Here is a 16,678-nt window from a genome sequence, read left to right on the forward strand (position 1 = left end):
GTTTACAGTGTTAACAAAAGCAATGCTTATCCTCTCTGTTCTCTGTTTAATAACTTAAACATTTTATGTTATCCTCTGGCAGGACATTCTCACATTTTCAGACCTCAAATTGTCAAGTCAGTCGCCCGCCCAACTTCTCCCTCTCCTTTTTCTTCTGATGCCCCTCTTCTTTCATCCGTACCCCCTCTTCCAAAATCTCCCACCTCTAGCTCAGAGTCAGGTAATTGAAGGCAGCTTTTCCTATTTCTGATCTTTCATAGGTTCTGTAGTTATTTCTCAGTGTTTCTCCTCTGTCTTCATCCTGGAAATCATCCTTCCTGTCATTCCTTCTCATTTTCCAGGTGCTCACGGAGCAAAGTTGAAATCTGACTCTGTTAGAGCTGATGGGGACATCGCCCCTGTTCCTCTGTTAACTAGTCCTGATCTTGATGCCCTCTGTGACCCAGTGGCTCCAGTCTGTCCTGCTTCTATCCTCTGCACTTCACCCGCTCAATCCTCTTCTCTACCTAAAGCCTGCCTTTTTCTCCTCACCTCTCACTGTAACTCGTCCTTCTGCTCCTCCAGCACATACCAGCTCCAGTTGGTCAGGTACACTGGCCTGCAAATCATCCTCATTTCAAAGACATTTTCCTCATTCTTCTATCTGAAAATATCCAGTTTAAAGCAAAAACAGTCTTTCCTCCTTTTGTGCAAAGTATGTTCTGATCTTTCCTTCTCATTCTGTATAGGCTTAACATTCCCCCTCGCTCAGGTGGATGAGGAAACGACCTCAGCAGTGAAAGAAGCAGCCGCAAGCCCTCTGCACCAATCCAAGGATTCCCCCAAAAACAAAGGGACAGCTTTACACAGCAAGATGTCCAATCAGCCAGTCAGAGCAGCCCAGGATTCAAAGGTGACCATCGCAGAAAACAAAGTTGGACCAGTGCGGATCAGGTGAGGTCATGGGACGATATCACATGAAGGGATAAATTTAGATTGCAAGGTTTGGTGCCTTGAAGATATGTTTGGCCTGAAACTGCTGTGTGAGTGGAAATTCTGTCAGACCGCAAAGGTTACGCTGTGTCTTGTGGACTGGGAGCAGATCTAACTGAGTGCAGGAGAAACAGCAAAGATGACAACACTTGTTCATATTGAAACAAAGACAAAAAGTTAGAAGGCTCACTTCCTTTTTTTTTCGTCTTCCTGTAATCTTTTTGATTTGTTTTTAAAGGCAGTCTTAGATGTGCTGTATGTTTGAATTTGCGATACTGTTTTAAGGAATAAGGAAATCTTTTTTTGGCAGATTTAAACATAAAAATTCAATTGATGACCTCAAGTATTAACCAAATGACCTCAAGCTGTTATGCTCACATAAAAACTGGAAGCAGGGGAAACAGTTTACCTGGATTGGCAACAAAAACAAGATATGAGCTCCTAATAAGCGAGTTTTAGAAGAGCTCATCGACTCAGTCTGATGTGTCAGTCTGGACTTTGATGCTGTACAAAGGTAACCGTCTGCTGGTGGAGGCTTCATGTTTAGTGGAAATCTGTGAACGCTGCAAGACAACAAATAAGCATATTTCCCTAAACAGCCATCTAAGACACCCAGATTTAACTATTCAATACCACTGATAACATAGCTGCTGGACAGCAACGCTCCTACAATTGCTTGGTCCTATTTTCAAACAAAAATGGAACGAACTATAAAAACCTAATAAGGAGCATTGATCATTGGCTTATCAGCTCTAACAATCATCCAAATTATCCCCAAATTAGTGCTTCAGCCTGCTGTTCATGTTTCTAGATGAAGGACTATGATAATTGTCAGTGTGCACTTCCCCAGCGCATCACAGTTGCTTCTTGTTTGTGATTGTGCTTCCATGCCAACAGTTGCAAAGCGCTTTGATTTCTGCCTCCTGTTGCCTTGATATCCTGGTCTGGTCTGCACTCTCAGCTTTCTGTAATCTCAGCTGCTTATCTGTTGAGCCTGACCTCCAATATTTCTGTCCCTAGTCCTCCCCAGACCCGCTCAGAGCTGATCATAGCGCCACCCCCTCCTTGGCCCTTTGCTTCCTGCGAGCGCGCCACTCCCCAGCAGCCCTCCACCACTGTCGTGGCAGCATTTATAACTCCTAAACAGCCCAATGTTCCAGAGCAAATTGATGTTAAAAAGCCTTCCAGTGAGAGTATTAGTAGCTCCATTAACACAGAAAAGCCGCCCTTGGCAAAGCCAGAGCCAGAGCCTGACTTTGATGATGTCATCTTTGAGTCGCCTAACCAGAGACAAGAATCAAGGGGTTTGTTTCTGGAAGAGGATGACTCTAAGCACGATACTATCAAAAGGTGTCCCCCAGGGTGAGTATTTATATTCAAGGATGCAATCAGGAATAATTATTTTCGAAAACGAATGCTAAGGTTGCAGAATGTGAAGTGATGATGAAGGTGATACACGCAGACAGAGAAATAAAGCCTTAAGGTATATTGTGTATCTGTTCTGCAGTCTTGAACAAAAAACCAATGAAAAGAAGTACGGAGAAAAGCAATTAGAGGGAGCAGCAATCGCAAAGGAGCAGGAGAAGCAGAGGGAGGCAGAAATTCAAAAGAAACAAGAGGAGGAAAGGAGGCGAAAAGAGGAAGAGCAAAAGGCCATGTTCTTAAAGCAAGAAGAGAGGAGAAAACATGAGGAAGAGAAGAAGAGACTGTTGGAAGAGGAGAAGAAGAGACTCTTACAGGAGGAGGAAGAGATCAAGAAGGAGAAAGAAAGGATGAAACGTGAGGAGGAGAGACTCCTGAAGGAGAAGAAAGAGAAACAGGAGAAACTGAGGGTAGAAGAGGAGATGAGGAAGCGAGATGAGGAGGAGAGGAGAAAAAGAGAGGAAGAGAGGAGACTCCTGGAGCTGGAGGAGGAAAAGGAAAAACTCCAGAGGGAGGAGGAGCGAAGACTTGAAAGAGAAAGATTCATCAAAAAGATGAAGGAAGAGGAGGAGAAAAAGATAGAGGAGCGGAGAGCAGTTGAGGAGCAAAGAAAAAGAAGGGAGGAAGAGAAAAAGAGGCTCGCGGAGGAAGAGGAAAAAAGAAAGGTGGAGGAGAAACGCTTGAAAGAGGCCAAAGAGAAGGAGCAGCAGAAAATAATAGAGGAGGAAGAGAGAAGAAAAAGGGAGGAGGAGGAGAAAAAACTCAAAGAGTCAGAGGAGAGAAAGAAGAGAGAAGCGGAAGAAAAGGAGAGACTCAAAGAGGAGAGAGAGAAGGAGATAGAAAGGATGGAGAGGAAGAAAAAGGAAGATGAAGAGAAAAGACGTGAAGAGGAGGGGAGGAGAGAGAGGCTCTTAAAGGAGCAGAAAGAGAAGGAGAGGATACAAAGGGAGGAAATGGATAGAATTAATAGGGAAGAAGAAGAAAAGAAGAGGCAACTACAAGAGGAGATGAGAAGGCAGGAGGAGAGGAGAGAGAGGCTCGTAAAGGAGCAGAAAGAAAAGGAGAGGATACAAAGGGAGGAAATGGAGAGAATCAAAAGGGAAAAAGAAGAAAAGAAGAGGCGACTTCAAGAGGAGCTGAGAATACAGGAGGCAGAGAAGAAGAAAAAGGAGGGGGAGGAGAGAAAAAAGAAGGAAGATGAGGTGAAGAGGCAGAGAGAGGAGAAAGAGAAAGCTGAAATGAAAGTGAAAGAGGAAGAAGACAGGAAAAAGAATGAAGAAAAACAAAAGCAGAAGCTGCAGGAGGAGGAGATGGAGAGAAGAAAGAAGAAGGAGGAGGCTCGAGCAGCATCGGTCTGCAGTCTGGAGGCCAACAAGTCAGATGAAGACAAAGAAAAGATGAAAACAGTTTCCTCCTTGTCCATTTCTGAGTTAAACACACACACGACCCCTGCTGGTACCAAACACGCCAACACGGCTCTTAAAAATGTGACACAAACAAAACTTCCTGCTCCTCACTTCCCTCCGCTGGTCAAAAGCAGCACTGCATCCAAGCAGCTTCCCTCACAAATTCCCAACCAATCACAAGACAGAGAGAATGCCCCTCCATCAGTTCGTAAACCAAACTCCAGCGAGCGGTGAGTTATAGTTCTGAAATAAGTGGTGATTTCACTTTGTGCGTGCTGATTGCGCTTTGTGTGGTCTGTAAACACAGATGGCTTCTTCCTTAATCAGCAAATGAAATCAGAGAGACTCAAAACTTGAAACTGAGTTCATGATCTTAAAAATCACTTATTTCCGACTTAAAGCTGCGTGAAGCTGAATCCGTCTGATTACTTTGTGGTGATTTTTTCAGGATTCTCTGCTCTCTCGCCTAATACTTCTGCCAAGGAGGTCATGTTTTTGTAGCTTTCCCATGTGTGTTATTCTGTACTTAAACACAAAGATGAATTATTGGTTGAAAGTCAACAAAAGGCTTAAAATTTATAATGTATGATTCTTACAAGTGTGCTATGTGTTGTCAACATAGTACTGTATAAACATTTAAAATATCATCTCACTTTCAAGTTCAAAATATTGATCTGATGGCCAAATTTATAATAATGCTATATAGATCTATTTAAAACTATGTTTCTTACTGCCACTGCTTGTACTGACAACATATATCCATATATGGAATGATCAATGGCGATTCTAAGTATAAGGTTACTTTAGACCTCTGACCTCTTGTGAAAGGTTAAATAAGCTGCCTTTGTTTGTATTGGCAACATTCAGGAAATGATACTGGTATATGAGGATTATAAATAACACTTAAATTATAGTTTGCATCCAAATATCAGGTCACATTTGACCTCTGACCTCACTTTTACATTTCACATCTGCTTTTTATTTAAGTTAATCCCAAAATGTGTTACATCTTTGAAGACAAATATAATTTATGTAATATATATATATATAATATATATAGTATAATGCTTTATAATAAGCTGAAGGTATTCAGCTTAATAAAGTGAATATATACAAAACACAGTACTGTTCCCTTAGAAGTACATACTGCCCAGAGAGTGAGCAGCTTTGGTGGAGGTTTGCATCCTGCTGTAATAACTGGTACTGATATCGGTGATCTTGCCCCTGGTATATCTCAGCTGTCCGTCATCGCTCACCCCTACTTCTGTTTGTTTTTTATAATTAATAATGGCTGTCCTCTGCTCCTTTTCTTCCTGTTTTTCCTTTCTATTATTCACTTTTCCTCTTTCTCTCCAGTCTCGGGCAACTGTCTCTCATAAGCGAGGGTTCACTGTCAAACATTGTTGTGCCAGAAAAGAAAGTCTCTGCCACATGTACTCTGCCTGGCCCTGCTGTTCAGCCAACAGCCCAGAATAAAGCAGTTATATTAGAGGTCTCGATGGTGGTGCCACCTCAACAGAGGCTGTCTGATGCAGAGATTCCTCTATGGAAAGTGCTAGAAGGGAGAAGTGGGAAAGGTACACCTGAAAAAATCTCTGCCGAGGAGGGTACAAAACCTTTGTGCAGAGGGTAAGAACAGACTAGGGGGCACATCTTTGTCTGCTTCTCTGCCTAATCCTCTTGTTTGTGCTTCGCATGCCTCGCTAATTGTTTGGTTTCTTAACCATGTTTGTACGAAATGCCAATTAGTGGATATATCCTTCATGTGGTTTTCCCTCTCTTCTAGCTCACACGGAGAGGATGCTGCTGAGGTGCACACGCCTGTTAGGCAAGAGAGCCAACCAGTTAAAGCAAAAGATGGAGATGAACATCATATTGCCGCACCCTCTGCTCAGCCCAGCGCACCGGCAGTTAAAAAGGAGCCTAAAGAGCCAGAGGGACCCAGGGTGGAATCAGCACCCTCAGTCGAGGTTCCCCCCCAAGAAGCTGGAGAGCATGTGACTCTGGCGCTGGAGCCACTTCAGCCCTCGAAACCAAAACCAGAACCAGAACTGCGGCCGGAACGAGATCTTCATCCATCAGGAAAACCACAACAGGAGGGAGCAGATGAGGAGAAACCAGCCGATGCCGTGCCTGGTGGTCACGAGCATTTCATCAACAATAAGGACCCAGTGTGCGAGGCAGAAAAACAGCTGTGGGCAGCTGTGGAGGAGACCACCACCGAGATAGGAGTGGAAAAAGGGATGGAAAGTAGTGAAAGCAAGGAAGCGAAGGAGGAGAAGCTGAAAGAGGAGGAAGGTGTAATAGGGGGGTGAGTCAGCGATGGTTGCTTGCAGTGTTTGCTGCATGGCGTGACACCACATGCGCATTTTAATGGCTAACGTTCCTCTGGGTGCTGCAGCCTATCAAGTGCTTACTCAGCAACTGCAACTAACCTCACCTGAAGCTGTTTTCTTTATATTGACCTCTGTCAGTGCTGCAGTGGTATTTCAAATGGAGCGGTTTGATGAGAGCTTTACACAAGTATATAATGGACCTGTGTGTGTGTGTGTGTGTGTGTGTGTGTGTGTGTGTGTGTGTGTGTGTGTGTGTGTGTGTGTGTGTGTGTGTGTGTCTGGTAGTGCTGAGAAATGTGCGCACACAGAGGCAGATGTGTGTGTTGCAGAGCAGCAGAGGGAGGCGCCTGCTGGTTTCATGTCAGCAGTAGTTGGGGTGTTATACAGAGGGTGAGTCTCTCTGTGTGTGTCCATGTGTGTGTGCTACTGTGTGGACTTCTACTGTGTGTTTTTCTATCCAGATATGCTTTTATTGCAACGGGTTGCTATTAACAAAGCCCCTAAAGATACCATTTAAAATTGGTTCTTGTTGTCTAATTCAATTCAATTTTATTTATACAGCGCCAAATCACAACAACTGTTGCCTCAAGGCGCCCTATATTGTAAGGTAGACTCTACAATAATACATAAAGAGAAAAACCCAACAATCATATGACCCCCTATATGAGCAAGCACTTTGGCAACAGAGGAAAGGAAAAACTCCCTTTTAACAGAAAGAAACCTCTGGCAGTACGAGGCTCAGGGAGGGACGACCATCTGCCATGACTGGCTGGGATGAGTGAGGGAAGACAGGACAAAAGACATGCTGTGGAAGACAGCCAGAGATTAATAACAAGTATAATTCAGTGCAGAGAGGTAGACACTAACACTGGTTCATCCCTCGAGTTAGGATCCTTATTTATGCTGCAGTGATTCATTGGTCAGTGTTGTGATATGTTAAAAAACGAACTATTAACTATTGCTCATCATGATTTTAAAAATTACACACACAAAAAAAAATAAAGTTCTAGCTCCTTGGAAGCAAAATGTAAAGAAATGAAGGGTGGTAGTGTAACAGACCGAAGAAATATTAGACGAGGTAAAACATTTAATACATTAACCTCATTATGTAAGAGCCTACACGTTAATGCATTATTACCTCATCTCTACAAAAGTTGCTGCGTGGCAACCTTCAGTGAAGTACTGAAACATTTTGATGTTTATTAACTGCTTTCGTGGCATTTAAACTGGCTGCATATAAAAGCATCCATCGCTGGAGAATGCACCATCCAGTGGATCTTTGTGATTGTTTTGATTATGTGGTGGGCTGGCTTTGCCAATGTGGTTTTTAAGTATTGAGTGGCTCTTTGAGGATTCATCTTGCATATGTAGCTGCTGGCTTGTTTGTGGCCGATCTGAGCTCTCAGCTCTGTGCCACCAGAAAGTATTTCACTTGTTCCTAATCCCGTCAAAGAGAAAAATCGGTATGCTCTGCAGAGTTGCTCTCGCTGTAGCAAACAGTGTTTCTTTTGGGTGCTTTTGCACGGCATTTTGGAAAAGCACCAAAACAAAGTCTGGGAAGGAACTATTTTTAATCAAGCATGTTGTCTGACCCTCTGTCACAGTGTTCAGAGCTCATGAAGCAGGTCGTTTTCGGGTGAGCTCTGTCTCACAGTTTTCCTGTTGTTCGTATCTGCCCTTTAGCTACGAGACAGTGGCCTCCATCCTGAACACATCAGGATCGACTCTTGCAGGTCAACCGCAACCCTCTATCAAACAGCCATGCCACCTTATAAATAATGAACTCCAGCCATGTTTACATGAAGTAGATCCGGAGATCTTGTGTTCCTCTGAGGCGGATAATGATCCACCGATTCCCATTGATGTGGACATTTTGCCACCCACAGACTTCTCTGACACAGCAGAGAGTCAGGCGACTGCAGAAGAAAAAGTTTCTGAGACTCAGAAAAAAGAGTGCTCATCTTTAAACGAGGCACACAATCTGGTGGCAATTCTGAGAAGAGCTGCTAGTGAACAGGAGAAAGAAAGAGAAGGGAACAGGGAGAGAGAGGAGAGAGAAAAGGTGGAAAACATCAAGAGGGCAGAGAAGCAAGTGAGAGACAGGAAGGAGCGGGAAGAGGAAGCAAAGAAAGAGAAACACAGGTTGGAGAGGGAAAAAGAAGAGGCAAGAAAGAGGTTGGAAAAAGGGAGAAAGGAGATGAGGATGAGTGAGAGAGAAGGGATAAAAGAGGGAAAGGAAGAAAGGAATGGAGTGGAAGAAACAAGGCAAGGGAATGAGCATAAGGAGAAAAGGGAAACAGAGCCCGAAACAAAGCAACAGAGAAAGGATGTCAATGAGGAAGTAAAGAAAAAAGAGAAGAAAGGAAAAGGAAAGGAGGACAACCATGGAGAAACCCCACAGTGGAGGACAGAGGCCCTTCCTGTTCTTGCTTTAGAAAAAGTCAACCAAAAAGTGGATAGCAGCCAACAAAACAACTGTCCGCCACTGAGGGAGGTAGAATTAGAGGATATTGCATATGATGAGAGGTCACAAGGTAATAATGAGGAATCAGGATTCAGTTCTGATCCTAAACTAGCAAACACTGTAATATCTAATGCTGAAGTATTGACCAGACCGGCTGATTCTGCCCCTGCAGCCAAAACTAAAACCAGCAAAGCTGAGGACTATGTTTGTATTGTTAAGAAAACCATGGATGATCCTGGCTTCAAATCACTTAAAAAAGGCAAATCCTATCTTAAACATGGAGCCATCCCAGAGTGGCTGAGAGAGGATGATGTTGAGGAAATATCATATGAGAGGGGACAGGAAGATCTTGGATCCATCTGGCTGGCTGAGCTGTACATGGAAGGGGAAGCAGGGTGAGTAAGGGGTATGGGAGAGATAAATAGCCACAGGGAGAGAGGTGAGTAAATAGAGCTGAGATGAGAGAGTTGTGCTCGTTGCTTCTAATGGATCTCTGGACTGTGTTTTCTTTAACTCGGGGGGAAATCACGTTAGTTAAACCCCACTGAGCGTTTGGCCTGGCCGTGCATGTCCTTCTCATGAAAGAGTCATGTATTTGCATGTGAATCATACATGCAACCTTCCAAAGAACATCATTAGACCATTATTGTTGTTCTGGATTAATGTTATAGAGTTATTAGTATTATTTGAGCAGACAAAGAACAGCCTTGGCTATGGACTTACGTGGGATATCAAAGTGCTCTAAACACTTCATATATGTCCCATCTTCTCCTCAGCTTCCTAATTCACTGTGACCTAAACTCCATGCTTATTGGAGTCGACTGGTACTTACATAGCACGCTTCTACTCAGTTGAACAGTTCTTTATTTCCATTTACTGTAAACTGAGGAGGGTAATAATCAAAGTTAAGATTATGTTATCTTTCAGTGTTTCAGTGTCAGTGTAGCCCATTGATAGTCTCCTGTAAATCTATGGAAAAATTGCAAATATGAACTTTTAGTAGTTAACCATAGGCTTTCAGTTGTTGTTTAGACAAATGTGTAGCAGTAAATCTTGCAAGCATGAAAATAAAAAGGCATGCAATGGATGTATGTGCATCTACTGCATGAGTTATTTTTGCTGTCTACATGAATATGACACGTCTACTTACATAGTTCTGTAATCAGTGCAGCTTCACAGAATGTCAAGTGGCGTGGATGCATTGATTGTTTTGATGTTCAGATGCTGTGATGCATTCGAGGCTAGAGAAAGTCAAAACTAGTATAATCTCTTTGCTAGGCCTCGGTTCTACTAATGCTCCGGGACTCTCTGTGAAAATCTTTTCCTAACAAGATGTCCAAGGAATGACATAAAAATAGCTGAGTGTGGGAAAAGCACAGTGAGCTTTAACATCCACCATGCACTACCCTTAGTTCATCAAAATGTTTGTCCTTGAATCTTTAGACGTTTGTGATCTTGAAAGGGTAAATATGTGGTTGCTTGAGATGAATGAAGGTGTGTTTGCAAAGAAAGGGAATGGGGCATGAAAAGGATGCTGGCTAGGTTTGTGGTTCTTGAGTTTTGTGAAAAACACACGAGATCTGAAATTTGATTTTCTGTCTTCAGACCAAGCCACCCTTCCCCAGCTGTAAACCAGAAGTCCTCTTCAATTGTTTTCAGCCAACAAACACTTTACCAGAGCCCTGCTCCCAGTCAGCCAAATAAACCAGAAGTTCTTGAGTCATTAACCAGTCTAACAGACAGTCCACATCCTAACCCTCCGTCTGTGTCTCAGCAGGGGATATCAGTCAATCAGACAGTGAGGAATAAACCCGTTCCCCAACTTAATGAATCACAGAAACAGCTGCTAAAAGGACAGAGAAAAGCTGTTGCTACAAATACTAGCCATAGCTTTGAGGTAGCAGCTGATGAGGAGGGAGAACTTGTTCAGTCGTCAGTGGTTCCTTGGCCTCTCCCTCCAAGCACTTCCAACATACAGTCTGATACAAAACATACTAAGACATACACAGACATGAGCGTCACTAAAGTAGATAGTGAAATAAATACAGTCACACAATCACACACAAGTCTTGAAATGAAGGTTAAGGGAGATGTGAACAACTCCAAGACTTTCAGTTTAAACAAGAGTGACAGTGACAGCCAAAAGAGTGACAGTGCACAAATGAACAACCTTTGCACGAATCACTCCAAAGACCAACAACTCCAAGAAGAGGAAAAGTTCCTATTGGCTAAAATTCGCCTGATGTCAGGTGACTCATCCCCGGTGTCCAGCATTCACAATATGAAACGACTCATCCCGGCCCCGGGGGATATTGACTGTGACACTGAGCAGCCAAAAAAACAACTGGACATCGCCACAGATCTCACTGTTGTCAATCAACACTTAGTTTTTCCCAGCTTTGATGCCCTGCAGGAAATATCACTAACCGAAACAGAAGAGCCACAGGCAGAGGAAAATGCGTAAGTCAGGATAGGCTGTTATCTTGTCCTGTTTTATTAGACCAACTCGTTTGAGACTTGGCTTATAAAGCACAATGTTTTAGTACAGCTTTGTGTGCTGAGATCTAATGTTGTCTTTTCTTGGCTGAACTTGGCTGAACCCCAAAAAACAAGCTCTGGTGTAGTCTGTGTATCTGTACACATGAGTGCATGTGGCTGTTCTAGAAGTCACTTTTTTCAACTTTATGTTCAAAGAGTATTTTACACCGAAACGCTGAAAAGAGGCCCTAGGTGCAGATCCCGGATGAGACCCCATTTTGTTACAAATCGCTAAAACTTGCAACAAAAAGAGGGCGTGTGTTCAAGGCCATCATAATCAGCAAGATTATTTAAACTAAAAAAAATGTGTCAGGTGTGTGATGTATGCTTGGCTGAGTGACAGTGAGGAAAGAGGCTTGCAAGATCTGTCAAAATCAGGCCCTGATGACAACCAGCTGGCTTAAGGCTTTTGCTTAGGTCACACATGGGTGATGTGACCCAAAAAGGCAAACTGAGATGCTTAAAAATGAGTGTATGCCCATAAAATTCAAAAAGCGTAGGCCTGCATTGAGGCAACCATGCTGCAAATCCTGATGCAAATCACACGACTGCTGTATGTTTTCCATCACGCTCTTTTAACATTGTGAGTTTGTTCAGTTCATCATCATCATCATGGCAAGCTTGCATGTCAAATCTGAAAAATTGCACATGGCAATGATGAAACGGCATCGATAACCTCCTTCATTTCTTCTAAGTTAAGCTTTTTTCACATCATATATCTTTTTTTTCCTAGGCCAAAACACCAGCTGGCTGACCTCCCTGATGACGTAGTTAAGAAACCACCATTCCAGCTAGACGACTCGCCCAGCACAGTCCATCACTGTGAGATCACATCATCTCGTCTTCCTACTTTACCAGAAGAAGAGACCTCTGACCCCAGGACCCCGGATCCTGTTACAGTGGTCCGGGAGGAGGCTGATGGGAAGGACGACACAGCTGAGGTAAATTTAATGAATACTCATCTTTATACTTTACTTTACTCATCATAAGTATTTGGCTTTTCATTTGCATAGATGCACAGAAACAACATTTCTTTCCCTCTTTCTCCAGGATCTGGTGAACTCCAGCCAATCGCTGCTCGAGTGGTGTCAGAGCATCACTAGTGGGTACCAGGGGGTAAAGGTCACAAACTTCAGCACTTCCTGGAGAAATGGGCTGGCCTTCTGTGCCATCCTACACCACTTCCATCCAGACAAAATGTACGACATTTTACACAAAAGTTACTAGTTTTGAGTAGATTCTCTTTAGAAATGATAAATATTACCAAACTGTTAATCTTAATGTTGTAAGCTACTTTTCTGTTCCTGCTTTTGTGCCATTAGAGATTTTGACCAGTTGGACCCTCATGATATCAAACTCAACAATAAAAAGGTGAGCATGATTTAATGTTTTTAGCTCTTGGCTGTTTAGTGCACTGTGCCATCAGTTTGTTTTTGCAGCCACATGAAAGGATGATGACATAGTTCTGGTAACTTTTAGATCAATATTTTTCATGCAATATAGTCAGAGATGTTTGATGATTAACACCCAGAGCAATAAGTATAATTCTTAGCCCACCCCTTATTTCTTTATATTTTGCTTACAAGCAGCCAGACGTTCTTGTATTTTTTAAAGTGGTCCTGAATGATAGTTTTCCAGGCTTTGCTCCAGAGCACATATTCTGCTGTTCTATTAAAAGAGTGTTGCTAGGGCAATTGTTGCCATCTCCTTTTGTAATCCTGTGTTTCCTAACAACATCAGGCGTTTGATGGCTTCGAGGCGCTGGGAATCTCTCGCCTGCTGGAGCCGTCAGACATGGTCCTTCTGTCCGTGCCTGACAGGCTCATAGTCATGACCTACCTCAGCCAGATCCGCTCACACTTCACCAACCAGGAGCTGAGCGTGCTGCAGATAGAGCACAACAGCAGTAAGTCCAGTTACGGCGTCGCTCTCACCGGCCCGACTCCCACGAATGTGGACGCTGCTGCTTTCTGCATGGCCAGACTAAATGAAGGAGTGAGTCTAGAAGAGGGAGGAAGCAGCACGCTGGTGGTCCCGCCGCCAAGAGCTAAACGACAGCTTAAAGGTACTAGCATTATTCCCTCTGTATGATTATTTTATTATATATTCACCAAATAAGGTTAATTTTGCCCACTTTGGTTTTTTGGAACTTTTACAGTTTCTGTTGTCTTACCATAACAAACTGTGCAGGCATAGTTAAAAACTTTTTATTATGCAAGCCCTTTCACACCATAAACCTGGGTTAAAAAAAAGCAAAAACAGCGAGGAGAGCAGAAAGGAAAGGAGCAAAGGTGGAAACACTAGTGTTTCCCAGGGTAACTTAGGAATGTGAAGTAGCAAAGTTAGAGCTAAGGCGACAAGAGGCACAGAAAACAGATCAATAAATCAAGTTCACAATGCCTCGCTTAAGATTTTTGTTGGTTCCCAGAGATACCAGATGTGCCTTTTTAGTGCAAATGTGTTTAATATTCATTTTGGCTGTAAATATTAGTCCCAGTAGAACAGCTGTGAAATTTATTATTCTTATTTAAAACTCCTGAATGTCCCTGGAGACACGTTATCTCAAATAGATTCATGAGCGATGAGGTCTGGCATGAACTCTGCGTGTTCTGTCAAAGTTGGAAAAGTTCTGATGATTTCATATGTGAGAAAACCGTCTCAGCCTTTTTCCCTCCTGTGCTGTTATCAATGGTTTGGACTGGTCGGCATCCAGTTAGGACATCCAGTAAGTGATGTCATGTACATCTGTGCTTCAATCACGATGTAGTAATATTTAATATGTCATGACCATTAGGGCATTATTTTCTGCTGTGGCTCCTGGTAATCACAGACATCCACAAAGTGTCAATGGAGCAGATTCAGATACATGTTTTACTTTCACTTTGATAGTTCTTTCTTTGGCTTTTCATTTTACTGGATTAAGTACACATGGATAAATACTCTGTACCAAGTTTTCTGAGGCCTTAAAACAATTAAAGAAATATAACATGTAATCATTTGTCTGTCCTGCTTTTAGTGGAGGAGTCCATAACTCCAGTCCCGCCCCCACGGTCTCTTACAAAGGTAGTCAAGCCTGGGCCGGCTCAGGTAACACTTTGTCTTTCTTCCTTTATTATTTCCATCAGCAAACAAACTTTTCAGGCCAAAAAATACTTGAAACACTCTCAATTTTTACTTTGCATTTTCACCTCTGTTTAACTTTATACATCTGCTTTACTGTAGCTATATGAAAGTTTTATATTTCTTCTCCAGGATGAAAATACAATGTCTAACTCTGCAACAGAAAACACGAGTAATACAGGTATGAGCCTGCAGAGTAAGCCTTTTCTAACATTTGAAGCATTTGTTTTAGCAATCTTTCCCTCACTTTTTTCCCTACTCTGATTTGTGTATTTCAATTCTTGCAGAGTTTCAGCGTGCAGATGAGCCCCAGCCTCCAAAACAAGACGAGGAAACAATGGTCAGTCATGTGTTCTTCCCCTTTTCTGTTCTTTATTTCATTTCTATATCATTTTGATTCTCACATCATCATTAATTGATGGCTCCAAAAAGTACTGAATAACAGCTGTCCAGTTCATCATTCACATCTTATATTCTCCATCCTTTGACCTCTCTAATCTTTTTGACCCTCTTCTTCTGCTTCTCTTCGTATGTCCCCCTCCCCTTTCTGCTGTCCGACCCCCTCTTTCTGTTGATCTCTTTTCTTCCTCTATTTGTGGCTTTCTGTCGTCATTCTGTATGTTCGTGTGTGGTTGTGTGTGTTTGCCTCTATTCGTCTGCGTGTCTTTGTACGTGTATGATGGTGGCTTGTGGTCAGTCTCTGCAGGACACCAGCCAGTATGTGTTGAGTGAGCTGGCAGCATTGGAGACAGAACAGAAGCACATCGACAGCAGAGCTGCAGTGGTGGAGAGACGACTGCGAAGTCTCATGGAAACAGGTGAGTCACTTAATTAAACCTCTGATAAGCAAGAAGTGAACGGTGCAGAATTCACTAAGCAGATTTAATCCAATGGACTTTTGCATTGATTAAGTGGTTGCAGTTATGTGTCATCACTGGATTACTCCTGTTTTCTCTTCTCTATCCCCTGGTCATAGCAGGTGGCTGCCCCTCCCTGAACATTGTTCTGTTAATAATAATAATAATAAAATAATAATAATATATTGTATTAATAGGCACCTTTCAGGGCACTCAAGGACATCTTACAAGCAACGAAATAACAAAATCGAGTATATGGCGATTAAAAACACATCAGAGAATGAAAAAAATCAACAATATTAAAAATGTGTTTGAAGGTTGGCTTTAAAGATTGGGAGAAAATCAATTTTGCAAATGTGGCGTGGGAGAGAGTTTCAAAGACGAGCTGACAATCGTCCGAAAGCTCTAACTGGGGTCTAACAGAGGATGGTGGAGGTGGAGGATCCCAGAGTGGAGTAGAGCAAGTTGTGACAATGTGCAGAAGATCGGTGAGATACAGAGGTGCAGGGTTATGGAGAGACTTGAAAGTAAGAAGATGAATCTTAGAATTAATGCAGTATTTTGCAGGAAGTAGTAGAAGGACAGGATTTATATATTTTACTGAAGGAGGTCAGGAGCAGGCCTGTGTTAATGGTCTCTTCCCGTCAAAAGGGAGTTCTTCCTCTCCAACATCACCAAGTGCTTGTAAGAGGGGAAGGTGGCACTATAAGACACCAAAAAATATACATGTAAATGCATAAAAAGATGAACTAAATTGAACCGAACCTTAAATCTCCTGACCTGCATGCAGATGAATACCCTCCTCAGCCATGATGCTAACCTGCCTTCTACTTGTGATTATAATGAAGTAAATTCCAGATCCAGCTCAGTCTAATTTACACTTTTTTTGTTGTTAAATATAGTATAATAGTATCTTGCATGTGGATCTTTATGTTTAATGATCTTTATCTTTATCTGTATTCAAATATTCACAGGCTTTCATGTCTTTTCTCTGCTGTTGCAGGAAGTGACCGTGATGAAGAGGAGAGACTGATCCAGGAGTGGTTCACTCTGGTAAACAAGAAGAACGCTCTGATCCGCAGACAAGACAACCTGGAACTGCTGTAAGACCTCCCACATATCAGTATACACATACTCATATACGTATATTTTACATTTGTTTTAAACCGACTCGTTCTTAACTGCATCTATAGACAAGAGGAGCAGGATCTGGAGAGGAGATTTGACCTTCTGACCAGAGAACTGCGCGTAATCATGGCTATTGAAGGTCATTAAAGTAGTGGAAACAAGTAATCTGTACAATATCAGTCAAAATGATTTACAGATAATAATACAAATGTAAATGGTAAAAAAAAAATTAAAACACAATGAATTTGATCTTTTTGAGTGCTGCTTTTTGTGCAGACTGGCAGAAGTCACCCGCTCAGCAGCAGAGGGAGCAGCTGCTCCTCCAGGAGCTGGTGTCTTTGGTCAACCAAAGGGACGAGATCATCAGGGATATCGACACCAAGGAGAGACGGTCAGTATATGTAGGGTTATGTGAAAGAGACAAAGTGGGTTACA

At 42.5% G+C, this 16,678-nt stretch overlaps 1 protein-coding gene across 9 annotated transcripts in view; it reads left to right on the top strand.

Annotated features, from left to right (window-relative positions):
• The window catches only part of ehbp1l1b (EH domain binding protein 1-like 1b), a 28,920-nt gene that overhangs the window by 11,151 nt on the left and 1,091 nt on the right, over window positions 1–16,678 (top strand). For 3 of the 9 annotated variants that reach the window (XM_040032102.1, XM_040032104.1, XM_040032107.1), the window contains 16 exons: window positions 729–933; window positions 5,587–6,111; window positions 6,422–6,526; window positions 7,820–8,995; window positions 10,206–11,060; window positions 11,872–12,079; window positions 12,189–12,337; window positions 12,461–12,509; window positions 12,879–13,203; window positions 14,155–14,225; window positions 14,391–14,439; window positions 14,546–14,598; window positions 14,956–15,076; window positions 16,119–16,218; window positions 16,309–16,382; window positions 16,520–16,634. In XM_040032102.1, the coding sequence (XP_039888036.1) occupies window positions 729–933; window positions 5,587–6,111; window positions 6,422–6,526; window positions 7,820–8,995; window positions 10,206–11,060; window positions 11,872–12,079; window positions 12,189–12,337; window positions 12,461–12,509; window positions 12,879–13,203; window positions 14,155–14,225; window positions 14,391–14,439; window positions 14,546–14,598; window positions 14,956–15,076; window positions 16,119–16,218; window positions 16,309–16,382; window positions 16,520–16,634 (4,180 nt within the window). The remainder of the gene's footprint in view (window positions 1–728; window positions 934–5,586; window positions 6,112–6,421; window positions 6,527–7,819; window positions 8,996–10,205; window positions 11,061–11,871; window positions 12,080–12,188; window positions 12,338–12,460; window positions 12,510–12,878; window positions 13,204–14,154; window positions 14,226–14,390; window positions 14,440–14,545; window positions 14,599–14,955; window positions 15,077–16,118; window positions 16,219–16,308; window positions 16,383–16,519; window positions 16,635–16,678) is intronic. The other 6 variants (XM_040032105.1, XM_040032103.1, XM_040032106.1 and 3 more) reach the window with 6 other exon arrangements.

Source organism: Simochromis diagramma, unplaced genomic scaffold (genome assembly GCF_900408965.1).
Source record: "Simochromis diagramma unplaced genomic scaffold, fSimDia1.1 OVJJ01000216.1, whole genome shotgun sequence".
In the NCBI taxonomy this organism is placed as follows: Eukaryota; Metazoa; Chordata; class Actinopteri; order Cichliformes; family Cichlidae; genus Simochromis; species Simochromis diagramma.